This window comes from Apostichopus japonicus, chromosome 17 (assembly GCF_037975245.1).
Source record: "Apostichopus japonicus isolate 1M-3 chromosome 17, ASM3797524v1, whole genome shotgun sequence".
Lineage (NCBI taxonomy): Eukaryota > Metazoa > Echinodermata > Holothuroidea > Aspidochirotida > Stichopodidae > Apostichopus > Apostichopus japonicus.
Window position 1 is genome coordinate 30,481,631 of NC_092577.1, and position 17,019 is coordinate 30,498,649.

The following is a 17,019-nucleotide window of genomic DNA, read 5'->3' on the forward strand; positions in this document are numbered from 1 at the left end:
TTCCGCCGCCCTTGGTCCAGGTATACAATTGATTAGTTAAAAAAAAAATTGATTGTGCAAAAAGCGTGGTAGCCCAGATGAACTGCGCTTACGGTGGTGTTACACGGAAATATTCGGGCATCATGATGCTAAATAAAGAAAATCATGGAATTGTCGGGCAAAAATTTGAAAAGATTCGGGCAAGCTACTGCATATATTTCCAGAGCACAAGAAATTCGGGCAAAAGTCCTGAAAAATTCGGGCAGCCTAAAAAAAAATTATATATATATATATATATATATTTTATTTTTTCTCCTCTTAGGCTGCCCAAATTTTTCAGGACTTTTGCCCGAATTTCTTGTCCTCTGGAAATTTGGGGGGGGGGGCAGTCTGCCCCCTGCCCCCCGCCTCGTACGCCTATGGCCATGTTACCTTGTTGTTGAGTGATACCGGAGTTTACTCCACAGTGAGAACACTGGGTACACGCAGGGACGTCGCTAGAGGGGGATGTGGGGTGTCTCACCCCCAAACTTAGTAAAACTGACGATAGTTGGAAAATTTGAGTGCGACAGTCGGAATTTCCGACTGTCGCACTCTAGTTTATCTAGGCCTATTAATTTATTACTGTGATTGTGCATGACCTAAAAATTGAAAAATTTATCATTAAGGGTGAAACACCTGGAGCTACTGTAAAGACCTATTTAGCATAATAATCGATATGACACGAGCCAGTGTAGTGTTGATTGATTTCAGTACCGATGAATGTAACGTGTCTAGTACGACTGGATGGTTGTCGTGGCATAAACAGGTGTAAACGTGCTTCACTGAAATGAATCAAGCGGTAAGAATATACAAATTAGTTTTCTACTAATTCTTCTACTAAAGCGCTCGTATATAATGTACTCCATTTACTTGGGTAGGATTCGACCATTAATATAATGTTCTCTATTTTATATTTGTATAGTTTTAGTATCTTTATTATGTTTATTGCACCATGAGTGAGGTATGTAACCAAACCACCATTTTCAGTCATGCACCTCTGTTGAATAATAATCCCCCATTAAGTGATGATATAATTTATAATATGTTAAGTATTTGACATCAGTGGCGGATCAAGGGGCTGTGTGAGTGTACTTCGACATTGTTGAACCCCACAAAAGTGTATTTATCAGCATAACCATGCGTGTGTATAGTGACCTTATTATAGGCCTAATTTATAGACCTAACTATGCCTCAGTCAAAATGCACTATTTCACGGGCCACATGCGGCCCGCCAGTGATTTTTTACATCATCACAAAAAACGAACTAGCTGCCTAGAATTTATCTGCACTTATGATGCTGTCAGGTAGGTCTATTATCACCATTAATTATCAATTGGACTGTATTGACATTATGTTTTTGTGAATACAGATTAGTACACACACCTATTTCTTGAACGTCCTCGGAAGCAAAGGTTTGAAATCAACAGCAGGTCGTTGGTTAGGTGCGGCCCTGTCAGTGTTTCGCTTCTAAAATCTGGCCCATTCATTAAAAAAGGTAGCCCATCCCTGCAATAGGCCTATATCTGAGGCCCTGGGGTCATTCCTTGACCGACTTGGTGCAATATAATGTGCCCATTTCGAAGTAAATTTATTCACAGATTGTTAGTTGTCATGGGTTCGAACAATTGAGGGGTATTCTAACCTAAAACATATGGCAAAATGGGGCTGGGGTTCCAGTTCGCCGCATCATTTGTCAACTTGCACTGGGTTATAATGTTCATGTCAATTGGAATCACTAATAAAAGAAATAATCCACCAAAAATGAAGGTCGCATGAACTTTATTGCAGATTTCCTGAGTGACGAATTTGTAATTTTCACCCGAAATCACGCAACTAGATGGCTGCTATCCAGCCTGGCAAGAAGCCATCTCCAGCGATCTGGCAGGTATTGAAATCTGAAATTTTCTTGGTACGCTGCGCGCCAACCGATGGTGGCGCTCCGCTTAGATAGTACTTACGGCCGGAATACTCGAATCGATTACGTCCCCCCCCCCCCCCCACGTTGCAAATCGGATTGACGCCCCTGGTTGCAAGCAGACGATCACTTACACTTGATTCAGATCTAACAGTCCATGCCCTTAGAAAGCCTCAAAAGAAATGTGGTACCTGTGGCCTGTCTCATGCACCACGGCAGTGTCCGGCATATTACGATAAGTGTAGAGCATGTGAAATATTTGTCAAAGAACAAAGGCAAAGGTAGATTAGCAACAGAAACCAAGGACACAAAAATATCGCAAAACAGGGCCACGCCAAAACCAAAACGTGAACAGGCAAAAATTCACACACTTGATCAAGATGATACTATTGAGAGTGAAGATGAACAATTCACTGATCAGTTCTAGCATATATCTTGAACATACAGAAGCATACGCAAATGTGTAATATGCCCTCAGCTGCCGGGCAAGCATAAGTTTAGTGTGAAGGTAGTTACAGGTGCGAACGGCAATACTCTACCCGTGCGTACAATCTGTCAAATGTATCCAAATGACGAATGGAAAACCGGCATTAGGCCATCACCGACACCATTTAGGCATACAATCATACAGATGAAGACCCTATAACACGACACATGTGGTCATTGTTTGCAAAAGGATTAAAGTGGCCATGACACGAACATTTCAACGTCCAGTCTTTTGAGGGATCCATCTAAGCATGTTCTCTAGAACATATATCAACCATTCTGTCAGTTAAAAACGTGATTTTTCCAGTCGAAAATTGAGAATTAATTTACCCTCTTCGGGGCTTGAAAAGTTCGTTCGCCCGAAAATTGTCCTAATCTCATGACGTCATGTGACGTCATGTTAGGCACACGATTTGCTCTCGCTGTTTCCACCGAACATGTACACGTATGTTTACTACGACAAGTGTACGTACTACACAAACAATCGGTAACAAGTCAGTGCGAGATCAAATCTAAATTTCCCGTGGAATGGCAGATTATAGAACCAAATGCGGCAACCGAAGTTCAAAGTGATAGTGGTTCTTCACCAGGCACTGAAATTGGGCTATAATTAGAGTGCACTTTCTCATATTCAAGGCAGAGAGTGAAGGCGATGATCGATCATGCCCAGGGGCGGGATTTGAGTTGTGAAAGTGGGGGGGCAAACCTGCCAGCAAGACTATCTAAGCGGAGCGCCACCATCGGTTGGCGCGGAGCGTACAAGAAATTTTTGGGCTTTACAAACCCTCCAGATGGCCGGAAACGGCACTTCCCGAGTGCTCTAAGCTGCATGTACCGATCCTTGAAATATGGATCTCATGTCTGCAATTGTATCTAGATAGTTAATTATCGTTTAAAAATTTTAAGAGGATTGATAGTAGAACATATGGTCAGATGGTGATGTACAACTTTTGTTATACGTCACTATCTAAGCGTCGAAATTTTCGATGAAATTTACCCTTAGATCGGTAAAATTAACACCCATATAGGCTTTAAATTGCATTTAAACAATTAATGAACGTGTGTTAATTTAGGGAGGACGGATAGAAGAACTTATATGGGGATGTACAACTGAAGCTTATACGTCACTATTTAGGCGGTGCACCACCATCAGTTGGCGCGGTGCGTCGAAATTTAAGCAAAAAGGGAAATCCTATTTCAGCAAAAATGACACCTCTGGTAACAATAAATCGCATCTAGACAGTTCTTTCCCCCTAAAATTATTAGTATATTGTGCATTGGACCGATCAAGAATATGTTCAGCACCCACTTCGAAATTCTCCCCGCGGTCCCCACTTCTTGGAGCACTTGGCAAATATTGGGGGCTGAACATACCTAACCCCCCCCCCACTCTTTTCATGGGGGATAAGCCCCTCAAGTCCACCGGTTCCGTCGCCACTGAAGTCGAGGCGGGGTGACCTTTTGGATTTTACAATGCGACTAGGTGCAACATGGAGCAATATCGGTTACGAGTCATTTCATAGTACTGGCTGAGATTTTAAAAATGAAATTATTACCTGGCAGTAAACAATGGACTTAATGTGTTACTGTGTTAGTGCCAATTTGTAATTCACATTATTCGATTTTCATGCATCATTCCAGGATTTCGAGCAGTAAAGATACTACATCGGCATTGCCATTGCATATTGTTGAATAACACGGGGGGGGGGGGTGTCATGTGTCAGTGTATTGAATTTAATTATTGATATACCCAATATGCAAATCTGGCTTTCGTAAATCGTTTCTCTGGATTAAGTTATTCAACGCATTCAGTAGAGCAGCAACGTTGAAAATCAATTCCTGAAGCTAGAACTGTAGCACATGCCGCGGATTCATCACATGCAGAATTGAATCGCTAGTGTGTTAGCTCCAGGATTCGTAACCTGTGCTGCGAACCATGTGCTAGCTCCAGCTCCAGTTATTCTGCATGCTACATGTTACGATGTTAAAAACAAATTCGACTTAGATTCGAAACAAATAGGCCTATTTGATAGAGCTGTTGTGGCGGAATAACTTCGATTAGGGTTGTGCACATTTGTCTGCAAAAACGACAAAAAAGTGAACTAAGGTCTGGGAAAAAGTGGGGGGGCAAATGCCCCCTCTTGCCCCCCCGTAATCCCGCCCATGATCATGCCCATATTGAACCGAACATTGCATTGAGTGAGGACCTGAGGTGTTACTGTTAGGCATAGAACCGTATCAGTTCGAGCCTGTTAAACGGGCCGAAATTGAAGCTTCACAACATATCGAAGAAGGAAACCGTTCGGAACTATTGCAAGGAACATACAACGTGGTAAGAATAATGTAACGAAGAAAAATATTTAAAAACTACCACTCCATTCTTAGATGTGTCGTTGGAATTCGCGGAACTGCCTAAATAGTATTGTGCATTGTGTTACGGGGACTTACAACCAGGCCAGATCGACAACGCAGAAACCGCGGAAATCGATCAACCGATTCGGTAATCGAGATACAGGGTTAAATATCAACGGTTTCTGCGCTTTCCACGTCATCGACCTTGCTATATAGCAAGGTCGAAAGCGCGGAAACGAGAGGAATTTGTCAAGGGAGGGTGACGAAAGTCTTTTGGTCGTATTTCAGCCTATATGCGCCAGGAAGGGGTGCGGATTTAAAGCTATTTCACTAAATGTAGTTCGAAACCGCGGAAATCTTAAATGGATGAGTTAGATTCTTTGGTTAGTAACGAATGAATATTCTACTGACATCCACTTCCCAGGTCATGAAGAATGACAAAGAGGTGTCCCGTGGATTTGGCTTTGTCTGCTTCCCCTCAGAAGTAGAGGCCACCAACATCTGCTTAGCTTTGATCAACATTACGCTCCACCCCCCCCCCCTTTGCCCACAAAGAAAATATGGTCTATGGCCCGACCCACATATTCTTAATCCAGACCTGCTTGTCTCGTTCAACTACTGCAGACGTTTTGATGGCTCTATCACTGAAACATTCAGAAGGCTGTCAAATCCATAAAGTTCCACAACATCCATGGATAGTTCCTGTGAAAGAAGACCAGTCAGTGTTCTGTTCATAAAAGATCAGAGATATTATTGAAATCGAATATCTAATAAAGTGCTGCTTTAAAAAAAAATTGTGCTAGTGATGAGCAACAGGTTGTGAAAATCTTTTTGACCATATTTTAATAATATTGTTCTTACTAGCAAGGAGAATCGGAATTGTTGTGTAGACGTGTCCTAAGTATTTTGTCCTTACAATTTTTGTAGAGTCTTTGAAAGAATTTTACTTTCCTGTATTGTCAATGGTCTGTTTTGGTAGTTAAACTAATAGACCTTATGCTAGTCTTTTGAGGGAAGATTTTAACTATTAGCTCTAATAATAATAATAATAATATTGTAGATTTATAAAGCGCAGACATATCCACCGATAACTTCGGTGGTCAAGGTGCATCACAATATTACCCTGGTCAACGCTAACCTGTCAAACATATAGAGACAATCCCTCCACATGGCAGCAGCTAAACAGCGCCCAGTTGAGTTTATCTCACAGGTACCCATTTATACACCTGGGTGAAGAGAGGCAATGGAGATAAAGTGCCGTGCCCAAGAACACGACGCAATGATCTGGTCAAGCCTCGAACCTGCAATCCTTATATCACAAGTCCACTGCCTTAACCACTTGACCACAACGCTCTCCGTCTATCAAAAGATGCACAAGCAAGGTTACTTTGGAGCATGGTTAGACCGTGTTCTGTTACTTTATTGTAAATGATCCCAGAGATTACAATGGTGCATACACTCTTTCTGAATTTGGGAGTCCTTGTTGATATATGATCTATATTCCATGAAAGGCTTATTTTTGACATACAATTCTTATGTAGCCTATGACCTTTGCCTCTGCTGTCCTTTCCATTATCCAGGGTTCAACTACTACCAGACAGTGCCGGATGTCGGGCAGAGTTCAAGGTAAAACATCTGTTAGGTGTGTGTGTGCGTGCGTGCGTGCGTTTGTGACGTCCAGCTTGACAACACTATATCTCAAGATGGGAAGGTCAGACCAATTTCATATTTGGTGTGTAAAAGTACCACATTGAGTACAAGAAGCCTACTGTTTTTGGTGGGGGTCAAAGGTCATTTGTGGTCACCAGGGGTCAAATTGTGAAAACTTTGTAAACATGATATCTCAAGATGGGGGCATTTGCAGATTTCATTTCAGTGTGTAGAAGTACCACATTGAGTTAAAAAAATCTATTGCTTTTGGTGGAGGTCAAAGGTCATTTGGGGTCACCAGGGGTCAAATTGTGAAATCTTCGTAAGCACGATATCTCAAGAAGGGAATTATGGACAAACCTAGCTCATATTTGGTGTGTAGGACTACCACATTTTGTAAAAGAAGCCTATTGTTTTGGGAGAGAAAAGGTCATTTGGGGTCTCCAGGGGTCAAATTATGAACACTTTTAATCACGATATCTCAATACTGGAAGCTTGGGCCGACCGCTAATTTAGTGTGTAGAAGTTAAAGAAGCCTATTGTTTTTGGTGGAGATCTAAGGTCATTTGTGTTTATCAGAGGTCAAATCGTGAAACCCTTGTAAACATGTACACCCTCACTATACATTACTTAAGATTCATGAAGAAAACTGCTCATATTACATCACTGAACCACAATGTATTTTTGCATTCTGGTAATAGGACAGCTGGTTGTCCATGTCCCTGGTCATGCACCATTGACAGCTCAGATGTTGGCCCAGGCCCAACCACATGAGCAGAAGCACATGTTGGGGGAGCGTCTTTTCTCCATCATCCAGCAGTCTCACGGAGATGTTGCTGGTAAGATCACCGGTATGCTCTTGGAGATGGACAACGCTGAGCTGCTCCATATGTTGGAGACGGACGAATCCCTCAAAGCAAAGGTGAACTCTTTAAGTTTTACATTTGTTTTGGTTGGAGCAGATGTTTACATGTAACCTGAACATTCTTTGTCCTCATTGTCATGATTCCAATCACAATTTAGTGTCTTTGAATTTGAAGAATGAAATGCTGTAGTTATTTTATGGCTTTTGGTTTCGATGATAATCGTAACCTTTGCATTCATGATGGATTTTTTATGTGTGTGGGTGTCTGGGTATGTGCGTTTGTGACACCCAGCTGTAAACACGATATGTGAAGAAGGGAAGGTCGAACCAATTTCATATTTGGTTGGTAGAAGTACTAAAAACGAATGCAGGGATCAAAGACAATTTATGTTATATATATATCAGTAACCTAAAAACTCTCTAATATTGGATTTTTAAGTTAACCGCTTCCTGTTTGACTGAATACGTTCACTTTGAAATTGGCTACTAAGGCCTCACCACAATACACAATAAGTGGCCTTTGATTACGTTAGCACGATATATTATTATTGGAAGCTTGGGTAGATCTCATACTAGGTATGAAGGTGTATAACAATAAGTACAAGAATCGTATTTTTTTTGTGGAGGTCAAAGGTCAGTTGGGTCATCAGGGATCAAATTGTGAAAGCATTGAATAAAGTTTCAAATCAAATGTGATAAAATTGTGGGAAAAGCGTTATCTTAAAGCTCTTGGTCGTATTACAATTGTTAGGTCTCTCATGTTACCATGTTTCAACTATTATATTATGTCACTTCCGCTGCCTGACTTGGAGTATAGAAATAGGGTAAATTCTTTATTTTTCCGTTTCGTATGGAAAAATAAACCAGACCGTATAAGCCGTAAACAATTAAGCTCAGTTATGCAGATGGAGGGTTGAATATGATAGATTTTTCTAAACACTGTGAGGCACTCAAAATAAGCACTTTTGGTCGTCTTCTGAAGAGTGATCATTTCAGCTTCAGCTCTTGTTATTTACGTAAATATAATATTTGCACCGACATGTTTTTTACCAATGGGGATTTCTATATAAAATTAGCTAGTTTGAGATCTGCTAACCCCTTTTGGAGAAATCTCTTCGAAATAACATATATATTTATTCGAGATGAGCTATCTACCATTAAGGATGATGCGACCATATTAACTTTGCCTCTCTGGAATAATGGGCTGATTGAAATTGGTAACAGTCCAGTGTATTACAAGCGCTGGTATGACAAAGGTATCCGTTTTGTTTGCGATTTTGTCACAATTGATGGCAGGTTTTATAGTTTTGACAATTTCATCCAAAAATATCTTGTTTCCACGAATTTTGTAGAATATTATGGTATTATTAACTCCATTAAAACTTTTTGGAATGGACCTGCTCTGGATGGGAATATGGATATTGCTTTTCCAAACAATTGCTACTTTAACAAAATGCTTTACAATGGTATGTTCCGTTCGAAAGATATTTACAACAAGTGACTACAGGAATCGAAGTTGATTCAGAAATCCTATACGAAATGGTGTGGTACCCTCGATATTACTGAGGAAGATTGGTCTTTTTATTGTTCAGTGCCATTCAAGTGTTCTGGTGATGTTAATTTGAGGTGGTTTCAGTATAGGTTGCTTCAGAGGATTATCCCGTCCAATAAGTATTTGCATTTAATAAAAGCAATTACTCATGACACTTGTACTTTTTGTCATAGGTATGTTGAGACAATTGAACATTTTTCTATTATTGCCCACTCTCAGTTAGGCTTTGGAATCATCTCCAAACTTTGTTAAACAATATAGATATTGGTATAGTACTAGACATTAAGACAGTGTTGTTTGGTGCGGACATTGCCAGAGAGCTGAATTTAATTAAAATTTTAGTTAAGAAATTCATTTTCAACTGCAAAGTACGGAAAGAAATTCCACTGCAGAATAAGTTACTATTGATTCGGAGGGACTATTTTCTATTACAAAAAAACATTTTGTTGCGTAATATGAAAAGCAGTGTTTGGAGGAAATATTGGTACCCTTGGTATAATTTTTTACAACTTCAGAATGTATTAAAATAAATACTTTTTAGTTTCATCTAGGAATTTTCACTAAGACACCACTAGAGTGGTATATTATGTTAAGTTATAGTTGCAGGATAAAAAAATATAAAAAAAAGAGAGAAAAAAAAATTTGTGAAAAATTTGTAAACACTATATCTCAAAATGGGAAGCTTGGGCACCCTCATATTTAGTGTGTAGAAGTAGCACATTGAGTACAAGAAGCCTATTGTTTTTGGTGGAGGTCAATTGTCATTTGGGGTCATCAGAGGTTAAAATGTGCAAACATTGTTAACATGATATCTCAATATAGGAAGCTTGGGCAGATCTCATACTAAGTATGAAGGTGTAAAACATCGAGTAAAAGAATTCTACTGAATTTGCTGGAGGTCAAAGGTCTTTTGAAGCCAACAAACGCCAAACATTTACCTCACTTCCCTCCTAACTGTCTCTCTACACTAATGTACCTACCGAAACATAATATCGCCAGGGGAGCATATTTGGTATATAATTGTACCACATTGCATACAAGAAGCCTAACTTTGTGGGCAAAGGTCAATGGCCATTTGAGTTCACATGGGGTTAAATTGGGAAAACCATGTATTACACGATTTCAACAGGGACAGATGTCATGTTTAGTATGTTGATGTATCACATTTAGTACAAGAAGGCTGTTGTTGAGATAAATGGTTATTTCAGGACAGCCTGTGTCATTTGTGAATTTATTGTTTGTCACATCACACTGCTTTTCACTGTATTACTAGGATAAAGTATGTTGTACACCCTCACTATACATTACGTCAGATTCATGAAGAAATCTGCTCGTGTTACATCATCGAAAACGCAATGCATTCTGGTTATAGTTGTTATATATATTATATTGTTATTGTTGTTACATGTTGTAATTATGTACGTTGTTATTTGTTATAGTTGTTTAAGGTCTCACGTATATGGTAAAATTCAAAATTCTTGAAATTTTCCTAGAGAAGTTTTTTCCGGAGCTGGTTTAGCATTTTTCTTCTTCCTGAATGTTAATAGATTTAGTTCATAATCTTGAGTATCATGTTGCCTTGGATTATCACTTTCCTAAATATTCACCTTTTAAGTAATTGCTTGATAATGACTGGATCTCTCCTTTAAGGCTGATTCAATAATTACTTCAAATTTACCATAGAGAATTTTTGTTTTTCTTGTCTCTCCCAGATTTCTGAAGCTTTGTCTGTTCTGGCCGTTCACCAGCATAAGGAACAGAAGAAGATTTCTGGTAAGACATCTTTTCGTTTCACACTCATTAAGTATCAAAAGTTCTAAATATTCTTTCTTAAAGTGTTAGTTACAAGTGTGGTGCCATTAGAGCAATTACTAATAAATCTATCATTTTCACTATCATTTCTATTTTCCATTACTTCTCACTTAGTCTTTTACAGCCTTTAATATAATGGCACTTTACTTGTCTAAACATTCTAATCAATTTGTTTCCTCTTTTAGGTGTACAAGGGTTACCAAATGCTCAGGCAATGCGTAGAGGTGGAGCCATCCCTACCCAGAGACCTACCTACAAGTTCCCTCAATCAGCCAGGAGAAACAAAGCTTCTGGTGCAAAGGTAAGTGAAACCAACTTGCAACCAAGCAATTTTCAGTTTTTGTAGTTGGCTTCTATCAACTGCAGCATGGGTTTGTTTGAATGCCATGATGGGGTGGGGTCTGGGTGGGCTTAACCAATGCTTTCACTTTGCTCATCAACTGTTGATGCAGAAGACACTTGATATTTTGTTTCAGATGTTAGTGAAACCTTTGGTTTTGAGTGTTATTGAAAACTGTATTCTGTATTTCCTTTGTTATAGGACACGCATGAAATTCCTCAGCAGGCTGTCCACGTCCCTGGTCAGGCACCATTGACAGCTCAGATGTTGGCCCAGGCCCAACCACATGAGCAGAAGCAGATGTTGGGGGAGCGTCTTTTCTCCATCATCTCGCAGTCTCACGGAGATGTTGCTGGTAAGATCACCGGTATGCTCTTGGAGATGGACAACGCTGAGCTGCTCCATTTGTTGCAGTCGGACGAATCCCTCAAAGCCAAGGTGAACTCTTCATTTTACAATTGTTTTGAAGCAGATGTTTACATGTACCTGAACATTTTTTGTCCTGATTCCAATCACATGATAGTATCTTTGAATTTGAAGCCTGAAATGCTGTAGTTATTTTATGGATTTTGGTTTGGATCATGATCGTAATCTTTGCATTCATGATGGCGTATATATGTGTTTGCGTTTGTGCGCCCAGCTTGTAAACACCATATCTGAAGAAGGGAAGGTCGGACCAATTTCATATTTAGTGTGTAGAAGTACCACATTAAGTACAAGAACCTTATTGTTTATATGGAGGTCAAAAGGTTTACATTTGGGGTCACCAGGATTCAAATATTATAACCTTGTAAACACTATATCTCAAGAAATTAAGCTAGAGCAGACCTCACATTTGATATGTAGAAGTAACACATTGAGTACAAGAAGCCTATTGTTCTTGGTGGGAGTCAAAGGTCATTTGGGGTCATCAGGGTCAAATTGTATAAACCTTGTTAACATGAGATCTTAATATTGGGAGCTTGTGTAGATCTCATACTTGGTATGAAGGTGTATAACGTTAAGTACAAGAATTGTTGTTTGTTTGTTTGGGAAGTCGAAGGTCATTTGGGGTCACCAGGGGTCAAATTGTCAGAACCTTGCAAACATGATATCTCAAGAAGGGAAGCTTGGGCAGACCTCATATTTAGTGTGTAGAAGTAGCACATTGAGTACAAGAAGTCTGTAGTTTTTGTGGAGGTCAAAGGTCATTTGGGTCATCCATTGTCAAATTTTGCAATTCTTGTAAACATCATATCTCAATATTGGAAGCTTGGGCAGATCTCATACTTGTTATGAAGGTGTATAACATTGAGTAAAAGAAGCCCACTGATTTTGGTGGAGGTCAAAGGTAATTTAAAGTCAACAAATGCCAAACATTTACTTCACTCCCTTCTCACCTTCCTTAACATCATATCGCAAGGGAAGTAAATTTGGTATGCAATTGTACCACATTGAGTACAAAAAGCCTTATGTTGTGGGCGGAGGTCAATGGTCGTTTGAGTTCACCAGGAGTCAAATCAAGAAAACCATGTATTACACGATATTTCAACAGGGACAGATGTCATGTTTAGTATGTTGATGTATCACATTTAGTACAAGAAGGCTGTTGTTGAGGTAAATTGTTATTTCAGGACAGCCTGTGTCATTGTGAATTTATTGTTTGTCACATTACACTGCTTTACACTGTATTACTAAGATAAAGTATGTTGTACACCCTCACTATACATAACGTCAGATTCATGAAGAAATCTGCTTGTGTTCCATCATCGAAACTACAATGCATTTTGCATTCTGGTTATAGTTGTTATATATATTATGTTGTTATATGTAGTGACATATTGTTATTATGTATTTTGTTATGTGTGATAGTTGTTAAAAGTCTCATATATATGGTAAATTCAAAAATTCTTCAAAGCTTCCTAAAGAAGTTATTCCTGAGCTGGTTTAGCATTTTTTCTTCTCCCTGATTGTTAATAGATTTAGTTCATAATCTTCAGTATCATGTTGCCTGGGATTATCAGTTTCCTAAATATTCACCTTTTAAGTAATTGCTTAGTAATGACTGGATCTCTCCTTTAAGGCTGATTCAATAATGTCTTCAAATTTTCTATAGAGAATTTTTGTTTTTCTTGTCTCTTCCAGATTTCTGAAGCTTTGTCTGTTGTGGCCGTTCACCAGCAGAAGGAACAGAAGAAGATTTCTGGTAGGACATCTTTTCATTTTACAATCATCAAGTATCAAAAGTTCTAAATATTCTTTCTTAAAGTGTTAGTTACAAGTGTGGTGTCATTTTAGCTATTACTAATAAATCTAACATTTTCACTATCATTTCTATTTTCCATTACTTCTCACTATCTCTTTTACAGCCTTTAAATATAATGGCACTTTACTTTCCTAAACATTCTAATCAATTTGTTTCCTCTTTCAGGTGTACAAGGGTTACCAAATGCTCCGGGAATGCGTAGAGGTGGAGCCATCCCTACCCAGAGACCTACCTACAAGTTCCCTCAATCAGCCAGGAGAAACCAAGCTTCTGGTGCAAAGGTACGTGGAACCAACTTGCAACCAAGCAATTTTCAATCAGTTCTGTCATTAGTTTATATCGAATGAAGCATGAATATTCTTGAATACCATGATGCAGGTGGGGTGTGGGTGGGCTTAACCATTTTTTTCATCGGCTGTTGATTCAGAAGACTATTTTGTCAGTTCTTCAGATGTTATTGAAAAGTATGGTTTGAGTGTAATTGAAAACTGTATTCTGTATTGCGCCTTTGTTTATAGGCTTTTAAATCCTTAAAGTTCCCCAACACCCATGGATAGTTCCTGTGAAAGATGACCATGCAGTCAGTGTTCTGTTCATCAAAGATCAGAGTTTTATAAAATCCAATATCTGAAAGAATGTTGTTGGTTTCTTGCAAGAGTATGTGTGTGACACTTTGTATGCACGATACCTTAACAAGGGAATCATTGATCAATGCCATACTTGGTGGGTGGGTGGTCTATAATGAGTTGATAAACCCTATTGATTGTGGTGTTAATATAATGAATATTAATAAGGTCACATGGTCAAATACTTCAAATTGCAATTATAACTAGACAATCATAAATCAGTTATTAATAGTTAGCCTACACATGGCAATATGTGTTGCAATTGATAACATGTGTAATTATGAGGTGTGGCTTTGCATTATTTAGGTTACAAGTTTGTATGATTGATAACTTTACAAGGCAACAAATTATTGATCATGTAGTTACCATTTTTAGTGAGTAAGTGAACCTAATTGTTGTTGGTGCTGATGTCATGACTTAAATGAGTTTACAGGATGAGGGATTATATATCAAATTGCAGTAACTTATGTAGGAACTATGTTTGATCTTCAAAATTGGATTAGTGATATTTGTAGATAGCAGTCACATACTGATGTGTACTACAAATGGTTCATGCATATTTATGAAGGGCCCTGGCTAGCATTATTGTGGTAACAACAGTTTGTACACATAACTTAAGGGAATGCTTCATCATTACATACTTGGAGTGTTCCCTGTTAATTAAATCAATGAGCAGCATCAAGGAACCAAGAAAAGGTTTCATTCTGGTTACATTATAATTTGTGTTATTGATTAGCAAGAGGTTGTAAAAGTATTTTTGACCATATTTTGACAATATTGGTGTTATTAGCAAGGAGTGTAAATCAGTTTCCCTTTATTTTTATAAGGTGTGTGACGCTGTACTTCGCATCTTGCCTCTGTGTCGTGTGTGGGTAACATTAATTGTTGTGTGTCAGTTGTGTTGCGCGGTGCTTTTTTATTTTAATCAGCCTTTACTCTATTTGCTTCTGTTTTATTCTAATTAATTTTTCACAATAACAACTGATGATGATTGACGCATATTTGTTTTGTAAAGTATTAAACCCAAAAGTTTCATGTAAGTTGTTTTTCCTTAAACCTCCTTTGATGTAAATAAAAATTTATATATGATTAATTTAAGAATAATATCTTCTTTGAAAGAAGGTAGTTGGTATTATTTTCTTCTTCTTCTTCTTTCTTTTTTCTCACTATCAGTGTGAAGATGATATGAATGGTAAAGAACATAACGGCAGACAACTTTATGCTGGAGCAGCCTAAAAGAAATCCGAGAGAAGTACTGAGCTGAGGCTACTTGTACGATAAGCGTGAACAAAGCTCATCAAATATTCTAACCCATTCTTTCAAAACTAAATGCCAGTCCTTGATGCCAAATAATCCATGAAGACACAGAGGAAATTATTTTACGTAAGGAATTTCGGTTGTTGCTTGCCGAGGAGCGAAAAAGGTTCTTAGGCAACCTCTGAATTTCTGCTCAGCCTGAACCGGACTTAAACTCTTTTTATTGCAATTTTACAAGCTGATGGTTCCTTGCTGAAAGCAAAAGGAACCTTTGTGATCAGGTCGGTGTGTATGCATGTGTATGTGTGTGACACTTTAGTAGTTTGTATGCACGATAACTCAACAAGGGAATGCTTGATCAATGCCATACTTGGTGGGTGGGTGGTCAATAATGAGATGATGAACCCTATTGATTGTGGTGCTCATATCATGAATATTAATGAGGTCACAGGGTGAAACGTCAAAATCTTCAAATTGCAATAACTTGGCGTCCATAAGTTGGGAGTTTCTACAAACTTGGTATGGATATATTGGTAGAACACCTATACATGCTGAGTTGATATCATGCATATTTATGAGGAGGCGGGGCAAAGCATTATTATTTTTTTTTTACATTTACATTTATTTATTTGTTTGCCACAAAAGTACAAAGTACAAATTTTTGTAACAGAAGTTTACTGGACAAGGGAATGATTGGTCAATAACATACTTGGTGGGTGGGTGGTCCATGATGATGAGATTACCCTATTGATTTTGGTGCTCATGTAATGAATATTAATGAGGTCATTGGGTCAAATGTGAAATCTTAAAATTCCAGTAACTAGACAATCATATAAGTCACAGTTTCATAAACGTGAGTGACGTAGCCTACACAAGGCGATGTGTGTTGCAATTGATAACGTGTGTATTTATGAGGTGTGACTTTGCATTATTTAGGTAAAATTACTAACAAGTTCGTATGATTAAAAATTTCACCATATTTAGTGAGTAAGTGAACCTAATTGGGTTTTTTTTGTGCTCATGCCATGACTAATGATGAGTTCACTGGGTGAGGAATTATATATCAAACTGCAGTTACTTATGTGGGAAACATATGTTTGATCTTCAACTTGGATTAGTGATATTTGCAGTTAGCAGACACATGCTGATGTGTGCTACAAATGGTTCATGCATATTTATGAAGGGCCCTGGCTAGCATTATTTGATAACAACAGTTTGTACACATAACTTAAGGGAATGCTTCAGCATTGCACACTTGGAGTGTTCCCTGTTAATCAAATCAATGAGCAGCAGCAAGGCACCATGAAATGTTTTCATTCTGGTTACATAATCTATTCTAACATGCAAAGCACGTGTCTGGCGACTAACGACCACCCACGACAGATCAGGTACGTAGCCAAGTAGGGTTGCACCCCCCCCCCCCCTCCTGCCCCTTTGCAAAACCATAGTTACACAAGTTACTGGACACGAATGTTGTGTCCCTCCCTTAAATTGATGTTCTTCCGAATGGGTGGGGTGTATTTAATCATCCATACCACCAGTAAAAATGCTAGACTTTCCAAGTAAATGTGATCCGGGATTGAATAGGTCGATCTCTTCTCAAGAAAAAAAGAAGACTAATTGATAAAGCGGACTAAATGTTCACATTTCTTATCTCAAGATTAACAACTTACAAGAAGCAGAACATTAATACTGGTTTTTACTATTCATGTTGATATGTAAATGATGTAAATAAATAAGAAAAGAAGCGAGTAAAAGATTAAATAGTAATATGAATATATAAATAAAATTGATATTTTGCAACAAAAAATGTTCTTTTGAGACAAAATAAAAATCTCATTCCATTTTGCTTAACTAGTATTGCAATCAATATTTCCTTAGTTTTTTCTATTTAGGAA

The 17,019-nt window shown here is 38.3% G+C and overlaps 1 protein-coding gene across 2 annotated transcripts; it reads left to right on the forward strand.

Annotated features, from left to right (window-relative positions):
* The first annotated feature begins 535 nt into the window (after positions 1–535).
* LOC139984560 (uncharacterized) lies at positions 536–16,970 on the forward strand. Of its 2 annotated transcripts, XM_071998500.1 has the most exons (10): positions 536–820; positions 6,355–6,400; positions 7,126–7,346; positions 10,554–10,614; positions 10,839–10,954; positions 11,195–11,293; positions 11,351–11,431; positions 13,118–13,178; positions 13,404–13,519; positions 15,038–16,970. In XM_071998500.1, the coding sequence occupies exons 1-10, from the start codon at positions 809–811 to the stop codon at positions 15,098–15,100; spliced, it is 876 nt and encodes a 291-aa protein (XP_071854601.1). In that variant the 5' UTR covers positions 536–808; the 3' UTR covers positions 15,101–16,970. The 2 variants fall into 2 exon arrangements, with proteins under 2 accessions (XP_071854601.1, XP_071854600.1); XM_071998499.1 differs by having other exon boundaries at positions 623–820; positions 11,195–11,431.
* Positions 16,971–17,019: the final 49 nt, after the last annotated feature.